The sequence below is a fragment of the Balaenoptera ricei genome, chromosome 6 (genome assembly GCF_028023285.1).
Source record: "Balaenoptera ricei isolate mBalRic1 chromosome 6, mBalRic1.hap2, whole genome shotgun sequence".
NCBI lineage: Eukaryota > Metazoa > Chordata > Mammalia > Artiodactyla > Balaenopteridae > Balaenoptera > Balaenoptera ricei.
In genome coordinates, this window is record NC_082644.1 from 118,571,611 (window position 1) to 118,590,257 (window position 18,647).

At 42.2% G+C, this 18,647-nt stretch overlaps 1 protein-coding gene across 1 annotated transcript in view; it reads right to left on the bottom strand.

The window, feature by feature from the left end:
* Positions 1-18,647, bottom strand: part of MED27 (mediator complex subunit 27) — a 200,405-nt gene that overhangs the window by 132,768 nt on the left and 48,990 nt on the right. The window contains exon 3 of the mRNA XM_059926605.1: positions 2,506-2,636. Coding sequence (XP_059782588.1) covers positions 2,506-2,636 — 131 coding nt within the window. The remainder of the gene's footprint in view (positions 1-2,505; positions 2,637-18,647) is intronic.

Consider the following 18,647-nt stretch of genomic DNA (forward strand, 5'->3'; position numbering starts at 1 on the left):
GAAAAAAAAAAAAAAAAAAAAAAACGAAGACCCAACACAGCCAAAAATTAATTAATTAATTAATTAATTAATTAAGAAAAAAATATATATATATATGATCCAATTAGGCCAGCAGCTATGCATTACTGGTGTCTCTATTCTGGACATCTAACACTATAAGTGGCACATAGTAGGTGCTCAATAAAAGTGAACAGAATGTCCTTTAGCTATAGATCCTGCCTACTGGACAGTCACTTTACAAAGGGATTCCAGGATAATGTGAGTCCACAAAGCTCAATGATGTGAAAAGGCAGCAGTCAATTTTCACAGGAAAGAGGCTACTAAGTAAAGGAAATCACTTCAACATTGTATTCTTAGGACGCAGTAACCACTTTTCTCTTTGAAACTAAGTATCTTGAGTGATTTATTATAAATTTATAATGACAGTTGTGAACACCAGTTGTTTTCTTTTTTTTTTTTTGGCATGCGAACAGAGTCTGTTGATTGCCTTGGTGCTTAAAATAGTTTCTAAGTGTCCTCATAATAGCATGTCACCTGTAAACAGGTTTCAAGCCAATGCAAATTAACAAATGGTGAACAGATGGACTAAGAGCTGACTTTTGTCAAGAGAGAGTTAGCAACAAACACTTTTGGCTCCAGTCTTGTGGGACCATTAGAAAGTCTTTCACTTCCCACCAAGCATCTTGCCTCAGTAGACAATCCAAGCAGAGAAGATGACAAGTTATAAGGGCCCGTTAAGACTTTTGAGAGCCGAAAGTTGAGATGTGCAGAACCACCAAATCAACACATGAGAAGCATCAGACAGAAGAAGCTTCCTGCCAAATGGTGAAAACTCTCTCTATCCTGCATCACTCAAAGAAACTGTCCCTGTAGTCTCTGGAAAGGATGGCACCTGTGCATGCAGCAGACAAAAAATAACTTGTTGGAGGCTCGCTGGTTATGTTCATCCCATCCTGGAAGCAAATGTCAACTGTGAAGAAAACCTGAAAGCCATAGAAATGGTGGGCTATGGGTATCCACTGGTGAGAGCAAAGATCCCCAGAATCATCTCCTGTAATCTCCCCAGCTCCTGAATGGCCCTTTTCCTCCTCGTTCTCCAAGTCTCCCCCTAATGTCCTCTCCTTGGAGAGGCCTTCTCTGACCACCTGTTTTAAGCAGTCTCCCCTCCTTACCACCCTATGTGTTCCCTTCCTAAGTACTAATCATAACCAGAAATCGTTGTATTAATTTATTAATTTGTTTAGGGGTACTTGTCTTTTGTCTTTCCCCCCCAGTTAAACCAAAAGCTTCAGGAAGATAGGCCCACGTCTGTCTTGCTCATGATTGTATCCTCAGAGCCTAGGGCAGTGTGTGGCAGAGAGCAGGCATAATAAATAGTTGCTAACCAAACAGAAAATAAATGAGATCCTGTGTAAAGGCAAACAACCGAATCTCCCCTGCAAACACTCCTTTGGACTGGAGATTTTAAAATGTAGTTTGTAACTGAGGATGTAAGCAAAAGAGGGTACAATAGGAGGGCGGGTTGGGCTGGGCAATGTGTTTAAAGACCAAGTCGAGCTTTGGGGAGTAGTGCGCCTTTCAGGGGAGTGTTCACGTGGATAGAAAAGCTACTGGCAAAGACTGGTGTGCTTCAATTTCTGACTCCACATCACTGACTGAGCCTTGGCCTTCATCTACTGGGGCTTCTAGTAAAGAACAACCCAACGGGTGGAATAATTGTGGCATATTCGAAGGAATACTACACAGCAACAAAAAAGAACAAAAGCAACCTGGATGAATCTAACAGATATTGTGTTGAGTGAAGACAGTTGATATAAAAGATTACATGTTGTGTGATTCCATTTACATGACTTTCAAGAACAGGTAAAATCAATTGTTCAAGGAAGTCAGAACAGCTGTTAAACTTAGGGAGGGAGGCAGCACTGGGAACGTGAGAAGAACCCTTGTGGGGTTCTGGAAGTGGTGGCCACGTGGCTTGATCTGGGTGGAGCTACACGGAGGTATATACATGTGAACAACCAGTGATCTGTACACTTTACAGTGTCTGCTATCTCTCCTATTGGGAAAAGGAAGAGCACATGTATTACTGTTTTAAAAAAGAATAAGTGGGCCTGGCACTGATTCTAATCCCAGCTCTACCAGATGCCCTAGATGGGCTGCAGCTTATCAAAATGTGCTCCTCGGCTGTCTCATTTGTAAGATAAGGAGAACTGCCCTTATGCTCTGCCAACTCTGGGAATGTGACAAGGAAACAAAGAATAAGCTCTGAGGTATCCTGAGGTCCTAGAGTCACACACAAACCGTGTAAACTATGAAGTGCATTATAACTGCTTCTTTTAAGACCTATGCAAAACAGATTACCTACGTGTTTGGTTTCTAATCTTAACAGATACCTTTCTAAAAGAAAGGAATGATTTTGCAAAAACAAGTTTCCATTTAGCTAAAAACAAGCACAAAGTAGACTTCACCCAGGACGAAAGTACGTTTTTCAAACCCATCACTCACTGAGGCGGTAAGACGAGAGTCGTGGGTTGAGCCTTTGGTCTACGTTTAGCAGATACTCCCATCTGGTTAGCAGAACGTTTCAACGACTGTTGATTCAAAAGGCCAGATGCCAGACCTGCATGGTACTGCAACTGCAGAGAAAAACCGAACAAAAGGGGAAGAAAAATAACATTTGGTAAAAGCTAGACAAGGGGTATTACACTATCAATACTTGATACATCTTACCAGCTCAGAACATTTTTAATAACTTCAAATACAGCTGCTAACATTTTGCTTTAAGGAATGTATTTATAAGGAGAAAATCAGACAAATCGGAAAAGAAACATGAATAAGGTTGTTCATCATGGCATTACAAAATGATAAAGAACTGGAAACAATCTAAATGCCCAACAATAACTGGGAAATTGGGTAAAATATGTAAAGAACTTTAAAACATCATTTTGTTGAATTAAAAAAAAACAAACAGGTTACACTGTAAACAGAGAGACACTTAAAAACATGTTCTCTAAAATGTTAACAGTGTATTTCGAAGTAGTAGAATTGGGATAATTTTTTACTTTATTTTTCACTACTATTCATATATGCTTTATGCAAATGGTTTTAAAGCTTATGTCATTTTTTAAAAGAGGAGCCAGTGGGTTTCCTTAAAGACAGATTAGTTCTGGGAACTCCTGCTACTGTCATGTCTTGCTTATAATAAAAAGCATATAACTCATAGTTCACTGCAGTAAGCCAGGAGCACAACAGGCTTATCATAAACAGATTCAAGCATACCACTGGGCTGCTGTTTCCAGGGGTTAAGATACAAGTATCAATCACAAGAATAAGCACATGAACATATCTTACGACAATGTATACAAATGAATACAGGTTCACCGAACAGAACTGGTTGGAGAAGTTAATTCCACTCCATGTACATGCAACTGAAACAATACAACTGGGGTAAGGAAGCAGTAGACTTTAAATGGGCTGAGAGCCAGCATCCTTTGCTTTGTTCACGACAAACTGCTGAGCTTCGAGGTTACTTAGGACAGATCATCTGACTTTTCTAGACTTTAATTTCTCTATTGGAAAAGAGAAATAATACTGCCTAATTCTAAAACACACAGGACTTTTTAAAAAATCTTCTTTATTGAGTTATAATTTACATAAAATAAAATGCACACATTTTAGGTGTACAGTGTGATGTTCTGACAATGTATACCTGTGACACTGCCACCCCAATCAAGATACAGAAAATCTCCATCACTGCAGAAAGTTCCCTTGCGCCCCAATGCAGTCAATCTCCCTCACCCCCAACCCCGATCATGAGGATCTTTCAATTTAAAATACAACTCATCACCCTCACTCATTGCCAAACGAAGCTTATATCCAATTTGACATGTGACCATGACTCCCATCTTCCTTTTTAAATCCCATACTTTTGTATTTTAGATCTTAAGAGCTGTCATTCATCTCTATAATAAAATTATCCTTGAAAGGTATCCCAATTTTCAACAGATGTAAATAAAACATTCAGATGTGAAAATGCCAAGCTAAGAATTTGGATTGAGACCACTTATAACGTCCAGTATGTTTCTTCCTCCCTTCTCAAATTAAGCAAGGTCTTTCAAACATTTATTTAGAATTAACTAATATACAAATAGTAATTCATTCTGAAGCTCTGAATCAATTTCTTTTCAAAATGCTCTTCCAAGGCATAGATTTCCTTTGCAGAGTCAGCTACATTACAGCTCATGGTAATGAAACTGGTGACCACCATATAAAAGGGGCCGGGCCCTGGATGCAAAGGGTAATAACGTTCTGAAAAATAAATGGCCTCACCTAAAGCCACTGGGCTGCACACAAATAGAGAGTGAAAGAAAACAAAACCAATTGAAATGATCTGCTTCTTGAAGGTGGCTATAAAAATGAAGATATCCAGTGACCCAGTAATACTGAAATGTCTGTGTTTGGAGCATCCATATTGCTTTTTAACAGGCTCTTGATTTACCTGGTCGATCTGCTGTGGGAGCCTTATGGCTGCACAATACAAGACAAAGATATATCACATTGATAATAAAAACAGAGCTCTTCTCGGGGTGGAAAGGGGGGCATAATTTGGCTCTAACAACTCATCGCAGACCAATGAATTTTGCTCAAATTTGTTTTTCTGCTACAGATTTCTTAAATGGGAAATCGATGGAAGCAAGGGACAGTACAAGTTTGAAAGACGATGTTTCAAAATGTCAGCTACTTGGGTTTCGATCTTCCCCACCAGAATTTGCAATGAGTGCAATATGCATGGAGCTTTATGGAATTAAAGGGAAAGACAGCTTGGCAGGGGTCCCCTCCTGGCTCAAGGAATCGTCTCTCCTTTTGGCCCTCCTTCTTCTTTGTATCTTATTGGGGTCCATGCAAGCTCAGCCACTCCAGCCCTGCTGACTCAATTTTGAGTGGACGAGTCCTGCTAACCATGCAGAGCAGCATGGTGATTCTGCCCACCTGGCATCATTTTGATCATTTGCCCAAACAAGCAAACCCGAAACAGCAGAAATGCATGCTAGCTGCTGTCTTTCAAAGGGTTCCTTTGAAACTTCTATCATCTTGGATGCACTTAATGTACACCACACACCCCTAAGAGCACACGAAGATGGAAGGACTTTTCTTCCCCCAAAACAAAACCTGCCTTTGAAAGCTGACTCACAGTGATTAAGCAACATTTGTTCACCATATATACGTTTCCCAGTTTCCAGGAACACAGCTCCGACTGTCAAGATCTATAAGGAGCCCATTAAATATTTACCGAACCATCTTTATAATGGGAGAAAAGGTCAAAGTTAATAAAACTGACAGGCAGCTCCTGTCCAACTGGATTTATACATTATTTAAGCACTAAATACTCCATTCCATGAAACACAGTTTAGATCTGAAAAGACTCCTGGAAAATGTTCACTCAGCCAATGGTTCTAGAACAGCAGAAGGGAGTTCAGAGCTAATCTACAAATTAACATTAAGAACATATCACTCCCCAAAATACTGCCATAAGTTTTCAGTTACAGGCTCTGTAATATTTTCTATAAAAATATATTTCAATAAACATATGTGGCTTGGGAACAACTCTATTTCAAAAGGCAACTTATCAAAGTTATAATGTGATTTTTCTATCCAAGATCATTTCTCCATTACTCAGCAAGAACAATATGAAAGAGGGAGAGAAATAAAGCAGTCCATTCTTTCAACTTTCACGTCTCACAGCTGTGGGGAATGGGAGTGCTCACGTGGTCAGCCGGGGTGAGGGGCTCTTTGTTTACTGGTAAGGGGCTACTCAACAGCAGCTGCTATTTCCACGTTCTCTGGATCTTGAGAGCATTTCTCTCAGTTCCCATTTCGCTATCTATTAATGTCAAACTTCTATTTTCTATGACTAACCTCGGATTTTTCTGTCAGTTCTCAACCTGAAGCCCTTTCTAATCAATTATGTCTACTAATTAGCTCTATGCCTGAGATATTTTCAACAACTCAAAATGATCTGAGGGAAACACCATTTTGAATTAGGAAAACCTTGATTTACCGCATATTTCTTAAAGTAATGCTGTTTTAGTAATATTAAACATGCACAAGTGTTGCATGTTACCAGGTAGTGTCCTGGTACACTCTGATGTACAGACTAAGAGCCTCTATAACAAGCATTCTCTTTGAAAATGTGCTACTGGACTCTGCGACTAACCAGAGCTGTGCAGTCTTACACATCTCACTCCCCTCTCTGCAAAACGTGCGTTATGTTTTCTCCAAGGATCCACCTAGCTCTAAGGTTTGATTCCTCTAGGTTTCTAAAGAAGTTATATGGGTATTTGACTTCACCACAAAGTGCTGAAGGAATGTCCCTACAATTTCATACGACAGCAAACCCTTTTCCTCTGGATAGCCTAAGTCTTTACTGCTTTTTAAAAAAGTCCAAATCCAATTAGCTTTAATATGCTTCAAATTACAAGTAACAAAATATACTGGAAGGAAATGACATGAAAGGAAATTATTTAAAAAAATAGGACTCAAATGCAAAGTTTCTGACTTAAATCTTGGGTTCAGAAAATCAGATGAGCAATGAGCCCCCTGCTTAGTTCTCCAACTTGTTTCACGTCTTCCACGTTGTTCTGAATGCTCTACCTGCTCCAAAATAGATAAAGGACATGTTCTGCAATGGACAGAAGTTTGAGAAGAAAATAGAAGGAAATTCATCATACGGATTACATTCAATATACTAATTAAGCCAGTGGCGTTCAATTAGGCCTAGTACTTAAAAGCTGTAGTGTTTCCTAGAACCTCCCAGGGGTCCATGGTACAGCATCTATTCATAAGCAACACTATCCTACCCATGCCATATGGCCTGAATCCCACTTTAAGAAAACTGACATTCAAAAATCTCAAAATTTATAAGCCAGATCAATGAAGGTTTGAGTCTTCCTACTCTGAAAACCATTATTTCGTTTTCAAAGACTCACCAAAGGCTTCTTTAAGGGTGGGGAGCAAGTTCAACAACAACAGCAGCAAGACTTCTCTGAACCTTAAGGCATTTCACTTTATTTCTAAAAATCACTTTACACAGAATTACATATATGTTCCTAAGAACACTAGGAAGACACATTGGTACTTCCAGTAACTAAACCCTTTGGATGAAGAATGAGATAGAAGTAAGTCACAATAAATTCTGGCTGGCTTAGAGAAGGGCCACAGGAGGGGAAGAAGAGATCAAGGCTGGGGAGCCCCTGGGCCTCCTCCAGTCCCCCTCGGGCAGCTCCCCTCTCCCAGCAGAGCTCCTCTCTGTCACTGGGATTTAGCACCAGGTAATGTAGCCTGGTCCAGGCGTGAAGCTGGCCACGAGGGAGACATATCTGGAGGATACAGCCTTGTTATTGATTAGTCTGCATTCTCTGCAACCTGCAGGGCGGTGCATGACGTACAGGTGATGCTAATGAATTTGTCAGCTCTTAAGTGGGCTGGCAGATTGGTGAAACTGTCCTGGCCTGGCCTGGCCTGTCACTGGAGCCAATCTAGAGAACAGGATGACTCCATCAGATGGTCCTCTTAAGGCTGGTCTCTTACAAAAGCAAACACACAGCTTTGCAGGTGCTTACCGTTGTGACAGAGCCATGAAGGAATCCTTTCTCCCTCTTACTCTAATTGCTAAAAAAGCGGGCATGTCTGAACCTCTCCGCAGGCTTGAGCTCAGGAAAAGGCATCCATGGGGACTGCACTCGGATTACTTCAAATCATAGAATTCTCATGTCAGAGAGGAGTCTTAGCGAAGCCACCCCTCACCCCACCCACCCCACCCACCCACACTTTACGGGAGAGGAGACTCTGACCTTAAAGAGGTCACACACATCACACGAGGGAAAAAAGCCATTCAGGGTTCACCTCACATATCTTTTTCCTGTGGTTTTAAGTGTGCTGCATCTTTCTAACCGGAGGACCTGGCATTTGTTGTCTCTGCTTCAGCAATGGAACACAGGGATTCTTCTCGGGCAGGAGGGAGCTAGAGCTCAGGGGGCGGGGGCGGAGCATCTCTAGCATTCGCTGGCTCTTGTCTGCTCCCTTCGCTCTGACCTCTTGCAGGCGCGGAGATGTCACATGTTTTTCCCTCCTACTGACTCCAGTCATGTCTAAGGTGGGGAGTTTGGGGAAGCTCTAAATGCTATCATTTTAAGGTTTTAATATCATTCGGCATCAAAAACTTTGGAGAAAAGAAACCAAGAAACCATAGAAACCTCAATATTGTCAGAAAACCTAAATTCTAGACTCAGCAGTAACACATCTGACCTTCCTAGCAGCCTTGATATTGTTTGATGGGGCAACTGTGCTAGTGCTTCATGGGTTTTCATAAATTATCTTATTGTCCAGGAGAATCCACGTGTATATTATCTGTGTTTACTTAGGGATCATCTTTGAGAATTTGTGTAATACGTCATGGTAGTAAGAGGCAAGGGCACTATCCGCGTAGGACCACTTCCCCTGCAGATCACTGACCGTAACAGCCAGAGCTGGTTGGCATAAGTGCACTGACAACCTTTCCAAGATGCAAGAGTGCACGCCAAGCTCACGGCCCCAATCTAGGGACATTTGACACGTGGATCAGTTCATGCCACGAACACCTGGATCAAGCCACACGCCACGAAGCTGGCATATGTGTACGTGGCGCTGGGAGGGTGGGGGAGGCTAAGGTGAGATTTTCATACAGTCATATTTCTCCTAAACCATTAAGCTTTCAACTAAAACCAATATTTGTGCAAAACTAGGAACACTTCGTCACCACTTCGAGTTGCAAAAACCTTTGCCCCTCATTATTAAAATGTGTTTTGTTTCCAGCTAATGAGAAAGAACCATGTATTACAATAAAGCTCTGTTTCTTCTTTGGAACATAATTCTAAGGAAAGAAAGAAGCAAGGTTGCCTGGTATTATCTGTGCCAAGGAAAACAACTACAGAAAAATACCATAAATCTAATTGTTTTGCTCAGGTTTTTATCTAAATATTAGATAATGATATTAGCTTCTTTTCTCCTTTTATCTCCTACTGCTTCTTTCATATAGCCAATATGAAAAAAAAAAAAGAAAGAAAGAAAGAAAAAACAACCTTAGATTTGAGCTTTTATGGGTAAATGATTTTTTTTTTTTTACTTGGGCAAAACAGCATCAATAAACCATAAGGAAGCCTCCAGTTTATTTGCCTATTTGTTCTCTACTGGGAAGCTGGGTTTCAGGCCTTTCAATCACCATGAAAGCAGGACACCCCATCAGGGCTGTGCTTCTGCTCAACTGTGGCATCATTTCCATCCTAAATGCCACTTAGGTTTCTTTTTTCCTACATATGAATCCTCAAATGTCCAAACTTCAAAACTGTCAAAGAAGTAAACAGAGAGCATGGATAGCAGTCTTTTTCTCTCTTAACTATCTGCAATGTTTAGAGTTGTTTAGAATTGTTCCTCTGGAGTGTTCCAGAACTCACACCTTTATTAATAGGCCTTTCTCCACAACTGCCCCTATTTACACTACAGCTGTATGCATGTTATCATACTTCAAGGATGCCAATCAGCTGGAAGAGTTATCACTCATATAGCTAAACAGATTCAATATAAAGCAAACTGTGAATGTGGCTAAAAATGGAGGAAACAACCATCGGAGGGACTATTTGTAGAGGGAGAGAGAAAGCAGACAAAAGAAAGCGAAAAAGAGACCCTAACAGACAGACAAGGGTACTCAAAAACTGGTGTTTCCCCATCTCCTGTTAACCACCTTACCTTTCATACCAGGCTTTCAACCTATCTACCCTGCGTGGTCCTGGAGAGCAATGCACAGGGTCATACAAATCATGTTGGAGGGCCACTGGGCCACTGAAGAAGATGAAGGCAGGATATACAAATAGGATCAAGGCAAAATCTGACAATGCACTAATGAGAGCATCCTAACAGACTATTAAACGATGGTGACAATGAGAACATGTCCTCTGAAGAGGGACAACATGGGGGCAATCTTGCTCACCTACATTCGTATTAGAGGAAGCAGTCCATGCCAGATGGGCCATCATGTTCTTGTCTCCAACTAAGCCTGAACCACCCCAGAATAATTATCCTTTTACACACTATACTATATCCAACAAAAACAAAATGTGTCCTTGACCTTTCTCTATCACTGACCAAAGATAGAAGTAGCAGGGAAGAATGAATGACACGTCCCAGAATTAGCTTTATATTTCCACCAGAAATGCCAAATACTAGTTTTCTATTGCATACCTAGGGCCTGGATCAAAAGTCTAAAATGGAAGGCTAGAATTATGTCTAAGGTGCCTTCCAACACTGAAATTCTATGATGATGTATTTCTCTATGAAAATGCAGTCTAAACTTGCATTGGTGAAATTTAAATATATTTTTGAAACACAAACATTCTATCAGTCACCAGAAGTCTCTACTTAAGGCAGTGAAAGAAGGGAAAGGGCTCTTTGTGATGTCTGATGCTTGGTTGTTAGTTGAAATCTAGTGCAATGCTAGAGGTCCAGCAAGTGACAAATGTTTGTTGACACACACTACTTTGTTATTCTTCGCAAACACTCATAGGTGAGGCCTGGAGGAAGAACTGAATATTCCCATAGAATAGGTATGTCCCTGGGTATCTCTTTTTTTCTCTTCCTCCCAAAGAAAACAGAGGTTTTTCAACTGAGAAATGAGTAAAATGACAACCACTGGACACTTCCATATCTCAATTCTAGACACTGAATTCTAAGCATTAGTCATTTGCCGACTTATCACTGAAAAGATTTCAGTCGAGAAACCAGTAAACATGATTTTTAAAAAATTACCAATCTCATCAATTTAAAATTATGATTAGATTATTATAAACTTCTTTTATGGGTAGTAAAAATGATTCCTATGTGCTCATAGTCAGTCAGTTTAGAGTCAGTTGGACAGTTTAACTCTCCCTTATTCTAATGTCATGAAATGCTGAGTTCTGCTTTAGGCATCATTTTCATTACCATCAAAAGCAGCCCCCATCGGCTTCTTCTGCTTCCTTCCATAAACATAATAAACATCGTCAGCTGGGAGCCAACTGGCTCCAAATCAGGGATCTGATCAGCCTCAGCCCCAGCCCTTGCTTACTCAGGAAATGAAGCAAGGAGGCGGGGAAGAGGGAAAGGTAGCACAGAGAAAACTCAGAAGGAAGAAGAATGGGAAACAGTCACACGATCACTGACTTTAAAAGATACATAACTATGATGTCAGACAAGCTGAAAATAACAGGAGTGGAAGCAAAAGGCCAGCGGCTCAGGTCGGAGGCCTGTGAGAGCAGGAATCAGGAAATAGAAGAAAACGTTCAGGAAGACACTTTTTTTATTGATCATTTTTAACAACTGCCTTTTCCCTTTGGGAATAGGAGGAATAAGGCCTGGTGGCTTCGGGGCAATAAGTCCAAGGAGGCAAGTGCTTTCCTTTGTGCTTTGGCAGCAAAGGCTGCAACTCCAGAGGCAGTGTGGTCCACTGGGTAGGAGGACAAGCTTTGTAGTCAGACAGCCCCGAGTTCAAACCTCAGCTCAAGTACGAGTTATTCTGGGCATTTCTGGATGTTTCCTCTTCCCTCTGAGCCTGTTTCTCCATCAGCCCAATATGGGGAAAAAAAAAAGATTTCTCTCTCGCAAGGACAAAGCTGTTCTCTTGTTGACTGAGCACACTTCCTAAGGCAGACTTCAAAAGTGCCTTTTCCTTATCTCACAACAACCCCATGGAGAGAGGTATCGCAGCCTCCTTTTACAGATGAAGAAACGGAAGGTCAGTCATAGAAATTAAGTGATAGGGTACGTGCAGAAGATGTAAGCACAGGGCCCAGCGCCCCAGGAACAGAGTTGGTCTTGTGATTATCAGAAGTGACTAATGCCCCAAAATTCGCCTCTTCCAACAATGCCGGGAATGACTGAATTTTCACAAAACTGATTAAAAGTATATCACCTTTTAATCAAATACTGTCATCCTAAACATGTCAGATAATAAACTGGTAAGTGTAATGAAAAAAAGGAAAAAGTACCCCCCCCATCCCCGCTGTTCTGAACGAGTTAGGTATGCTGAGAAGGAGCCCCAACTTGGTTCCTCTTGTACAAATGAGGAAAAGAATCCATCACGCTGGTGATGCCTCACAGCCAACTCTGTATAAAACTCTCCGTAAAACCCAGTACAAATGTACGGAGCCTACGGAAACGCTGTAAGCACCCAACAAGAAAGGCGAAAGGCGAAAGGCGACCCAGAGGATCAGCTGGGAAACTCCTTCCAGTACACCGTGGAGAGTGGTTTTTAAAGCTACGAACAACCTAAATGCCCAGAAACTTGGCTCAACCTTGATGCATTAAACAAGCAAGTTACAGAGTATTTCTTAGGCAGCTAACAAAGTATCCAGCACTGGAAGATCAAAGTCTCTCTCCAGACTCCCAGAGTACAGTCTTCCCTAGGTATCCACGGGGGACTGGTTCCAGAACCTGCCGTGGATACCAAACTCCGCAGATGCTCAAGTCCCTTATATAAACGGTGCAGTATTTGCAGATAACCTACACACATCCTCCCGTATACTTTAAGCCATCTCTAGATTACTTATACCTAATACAATGTAAATGCTATGTAAATAGTTATAAAAACAATGTAGATGCTATGTGAATAGTTGCCAGTGAGTGGCAAATTCAACTTTTGCTTTTTGGAGCTTTCTGGAATTCTTTTCCCTAATATTTTCCCTCTGCAGTTGGTTGAATCTGAGGATGCGGAACCCACGGATACAAAGAGCCGACTGTACTTGTTTCCTTCCTTATCGGACTGTTGAAGGTTTTTTGTTGGTTTAAGTTCTGACCGTGAATGTCTACACAGGAAGTATGAGAAAAGGCAAAACAGGAGTCAATGCAGGATTTTCCTATGATACATGTGGGGTTAGGATTTTTTCTTTTGGAAGGAAAAAAAGGGAAAAGTCATACATACAGTGGGTATGTTTTTGGTTTAAAATGAACAACAGGTCAGTGTGAAATTTCTACTGATCAACAGGACTGAGGTACGACTTCTACTGATCTTAATCTAATTAAGAGTGTAGGTATGTAGTCAACTACGTGGATATAAACCATGAGCCCTCTACTTAACCACCGTGAGCTTGGGTGAGTTGTTCAACTTTCCAGAGCCTCAGTTCTCTTCTATTACTGGGGATAATACTGCTACTCGATACCACTTGATTACCCTAGAAACGATCTGGGGTTTCACACAGCAAAACCACAGTCAGCTTCTTGGAGTTCGCGAGAATTAAGTACATGAAAGCACTGAGCAAAGTGGCTGGCACAAAATACACACTCAAGAAATGTTAACTATGATTGTTATTACTCAGCTGAGGCTGTTGAGCCATTAACAATTAGACTGAGTGTGAGGGGTGACTAAGCCAATAACTGGAAGGCCTTGCCTCTGATGGAAAAACCTTAGAGGAGACGGACCAGTGAAAAACAGGCCTGTTTCTGGGTGGATCTGGGTGAGGGGAGTGCACAGAGTTTGGCAGGACCATAAGAGAGCTGAGCCCCTGACACAAAAAGGGCTGCTCTGATGTGCAAGTTACTTACTTCTATGATGCTTGGCAGCCCTACTCAAACCCCACACTGTGCTGTAAAGAACAAGTCAAGCATACAAAATGGGGATCAGCCGGAGGCAGCTGGGAATGTCCAAGAAGGAACAGTAACAACACGTCCATCGCCAGCCACATCCATCCAGAGGTGAGAAGTAGCCTCCTTTTGGACCAGAGAAGGGAAAATAGTAGGCAACTGGTGCCACATCCAATGTTTCCTTTTGTTACACAATACTCAAATAAATACATTGCCTTTCCCCTTAAGTACCTGGCAGGTAGGAGCTGAGAAGAGCTGAAGCTAGTTCAATCCAGTCCAGAAGTCTTTCTGAAGCCCCTTTTATAGGGCTGACCATTAGAGAATGGTTTTTGTGTATCTGTCTTTGCCAGACTGTCTCGTACCGTTTGACAAGCCCCACAGGCCTAGCAGAGGGCTCTACATGGATGTTCAATAAATGTTCGCTGGGAATGGGATGGCTTGATGGATGCAGAGCATAGAGCTAGACACGGATGGATATAAAAAGAAATGTTCTCTGCTTTTAGAGGGTCAAGATCTGCCTAGAATGCACGCTCCATAAGAGCAGCTAAGAGCACCACAGAGCTCCTTAGTCATCTTCATCGTTAGGTCCCCTTGTCTAGAACAATGTTCCGCATAACAGTAATAACAACATGAGCCAATGTGTACATAGGACTCGTTGTGAACTCGGTGTTATTCTAATTCATTTAATTCAATCAAACTATACAACCACCCTATGAGGCAGGTACTATTATCTGTATTTTACAGATGAGGAAATTGAGCCACAGATGGTAAGTGGCCTGCCCAAGGTCATGGAGCCCAGTAAGTGGCAGGGTCAGGCTTGGAATCTGGACAGCCTGGCCCCAAAGTCCCTGCTCTGTAACCTCTACACTCCACGGCTTCTCCAGAACTTGGCATGTTCTCAGTAAGGATTTTTAATTTTATTTTTATTTCTTTTTTGTTTGTTTGTTTTTTTTAACGAACCCTTGTGTCGAAGTATTTTTTAAAATAAATGAATACATGAATACATAACTAGCAGGGGACGGCTAGGGGAGATTTGAACTAAATGACAGAGTACAGTGGGAATCTGGAGTCTGAATGACCTTCATGCCTAAGGTCCCTACAAAGTGGGAGGATGAAGGGGCTCTACTGCCTCCCCTTCCTCCCCTTTCCTCATCTGTAAAATAGAGATAATAGTACCTACCGCATAGGGTGGTTGCATAGTTTGACTGAATTAAATGAATTAGAATAACACCTAGTTCACAATGAGTCCTATGTACACATTGGCTCATGTTATTATTATTGTTATGTGGAGCATTGTTCTAGACAAGGGGAAAAGGCCCAGCTCGGCCTTTTCAGGGTGCAACGAGCAGTGACACTCAGTTAATAAGGGTTTGCTGTGAGGCTCCCTGGGAAGTAGAGAAAGCAGATGTGTCCGCAGCCAGGCCCCTCAGACAACGGGAGCAAGCTCGTGCCATTCGGCCAACCGCTCCCAGGCTCACGGCCGTTCTGACTCCTGGCACTGGCCGCCTCTTCTAACGCCCTGCAACCAACTGCTCTTGACTTGCCCTTGTTCTCTTCCAGGCCTCCGCCTGCTGCTACGTGAGTGGGCAAATTTGCACACACCACCTTTTCACCCAGTTAGTGCCTTCTCACACCTGAGAAACAAAGGACGGACAACAAACAGGCGTTACAGAGCCACAATTTTTTTTTTTTTTTGCAATATAAAAACGTGTAAAAAGTTTTGCAAGTCAAAAGCTTTCTCATCAATATAGGCGCCAAAACTCCTGTGGCAGCAAAAACGGACATGAACCGATGTGAGTCTATTTAAATCTTAATTTATCTCACGTAGTGTGAAGAGTCAAACGTTTTGCTACACAATATTTGATTACAGGGTACTGCCCCAGACCCCGCTGGAGAAATTCGTAGTATATGAACCATCCTACCTTTCAATAATCCAAAATATTCAAAATCCAAAACACAGTCGGGCCCGAAAGCTCTGGATAAGGAGCTGTGAAGCCGTGCCAGGCATGACTTCTCGTCACGCGGGTCTCAACCTGAACTTCACCTTCGCAGAGAGCCTCCTCTGGCCACCGGATCCAAAGGCGCCTCCGGGTGCTCTCCATCACACCGCAGTGCTTTACCTTAATCACGGCAGTAAACCCAAACAGGTATTTTATACGTATTGTTTGTTTCTTTGTTTAGTGTTTACGTCCCCCGCTCTACCCCACCCCCAACACATACACTAGAATAAAAGCTCCACTGAAACCCAGACTCTGGCTCTCTTCATCACCACTGCAGCTCCGACACTCAGAACAGTGTCTGGCACACAGGTGTAGCTCAATAAGTGCCTGACGAACGAATAAATAAGAAAACACTCAGAAAAGGCACGGAGGCATCACAGGGACGGTGCACAGCCAGACCCACATACCCTGCGTACACAAATTAAAAATCCATCTACTCCCAAGCAGTATGGATTTTTCACACCCTCTGTGGACTTTACTTGGTAGACAGTCGGGGGAGGGGTGCCACTGAGGATAGTAGGCAGGGGAGTGGTACAATCAAAGGGTACTGTAGCCTCATTCTTCAAAACAGCACGAGATCCTCTGCCATCAGAATCACCTATAGAGTGCCCACCAAAAATGCAGGTTCCAGGGCCCCACCTTAAATCTGCTGGATCAGAATTTCTACCAGGGAGCCCAGGAATGAACACTATAAGAAGCAACCCAGGCAGCTCTCAGACACACTAAAAATCTGAATCCATTCATAGTATAATCTCAAAAACATTTGTTGACTCACTGATTGAAGAAGTCAGTCTCTAGCTGGAACCCACCGAGAATACGCTACACAGGGAAACCTCAGACAAGTCACAATTAGCTAATCTAAGGACTCAACACTAGTTGGCCCACCACGTGGATTCAGGGTTTTAAACACAGATGCAATATGCTTCCAGCGTTGAGAAGCTTCCATCTTTCCAACTCCTATAAAAAAAAAATCTGACTGTTTCATGCATATATTGTTGAAGACTGGTGGAGACAGCAGGATAGGACACACAGTAGAGACTGAAAGAGCTTTTAGAATTCGGAGACCCTACTCCAGCTCTAACCTACACTTGATTAAGCAAATACAAAACCTGCATTGCAAGAGTTTTCAAACAGTTAAATTTTCAATCTTTATAAAAAAGAAAACCCATCAGATTTGATTGATAAACGTACTTTTTAAAACTAAGAGTAAAAAAGTGAAGATTGGCAACATTTTTTGCCATATAATTTGCTTTCTTTGCCTTTTTCCACAGCACTGCACATAAATCAAAGAAATGCTAAAGAGGTCCATATATCACCAACTGGCATTTCAAAACTATTTACCAAGTCTTTAACAGACGCAGGTCAGAGTATGGAAAACTATGACCAAGGAGGCTGAAATTAAAGGGAGAAAATTAACTCAAACACTGACAGAGAGTTAATTAAGTTTACAAGTAACTTTCCAATGAGCAAGTTATGATATTTAATAAGAACAGCCTCAGTGAAGCAGGGTTACAAAATATGCAGGGGAGCAGGGGGGGGCGGGGTGAGGAAGACAAGCCAACAGAATTTTCCGAACAAGAATGTATATTTGAACAAGCTGCCTTGCTATGATTAAGCACAGAAATCTGGGAACAAGGCAGGGGAAATGATGTTTTAATAAGGTATGAGACAGGGTTGTGAGCTGCATTTTGCATTACCCTTGCAAAAAAAGTGGGGGAGGGGTGTCCAAAAGTTGTAGATCAAAGTATACAGGCTACTATGTGTGTGTGGGCTGCTGCTAAAGGTGGCACAGAGGTCAAGAAAGGTGGATTTAAATGGGCTCTACTTCCCATACAGAAAATGCAAAGATCCCTCAAGGCAGCATGCTGAAATGGGTGGCTTATGTCCTCATTTTCAAGGACAGGAGGAGATGTAAAAGGCTTTACTTGTCTGCCTTCATCAGCTCAGCTTCCCATAACACAATACTGGGAGGCTTAACCACAGACACTTGTTTCTCATACTTCTGGAGGCTGGGAAGTCCGAGATCCAGGTGCCAGCAGACTTGGTTCTCAGCGAGGGCCTTCTTTCTAGCCTGCACAAGGCCACCATCTCACTATGTGCTCACGTGACCTGTTCTTTGTGTGCTCACAGAGAGAAAGCGCTCTGGTCCCTCTGCCCCTTCTAATAAGGCTATCTAATCCCATTATGGGGAGCCCTGCTCTCATGACCTCATCTAATTTAATCACCTTAAAGGCCCCACCCCCTAATACAATCACATTGCGGTAACATTAGGGCTTCAACATATGACATTTGGGGGGGATATAAACATTCAGTGCATCAAATGGTCCAGCTCTTCAAGATGGCACAGGCCTGGTGAGTGCCTGGCCAGGTGCTCCACCGTTATTCCAAGAAGCAGGGCTGTGCGCACTGGCACCAGGGCCATGCTTAGTCCTGGGGACAGCATCCCTCCACCCCCTCACGAGAGCACGGCTGGCCTTCCCCTCTCCCAGCACAAGGGTAGGGGCTCTAATTTTAATGGAGTCACTGCTTCTTTGAAAAGTTCAGCTTTTAACAGTGCAATCACCCCCCACGTACTCGTGCCCTCAACTATCACTCCAGAAAAGCTAACTGCTGATAGCCAAAATAAGAAGAAAGCTCCACTAAGAAAGAGGTTTTAAAACAGCTTGTAGGTAAAAGAGGGGGAAAAGGTCAGTCTTTTCTTCTCAAGAGTTCAGTGTTTTATCATCTCTCTTTGCTGCTACATAATGAAATATTAGCATCAGACAGATCCTCTTAGAAGGCATACTAGGGAACCAGAGACATATTACTCTATTGCAGATCAGCCAGGTGCAAGTGTCTGCACAGATTTCTTAGAATCGTGCAATGAAAAAGAGACCTTTCATGGAAAATATGAGCCCATTACATCAAAATGTGCTTTTTAAAATACTCAGATGTTGGAAACCTATGTGTAATAGAAGGCAAAATGTATCCAAAACAGAAGCCAGAGGTCTTCTTGTTGCACAT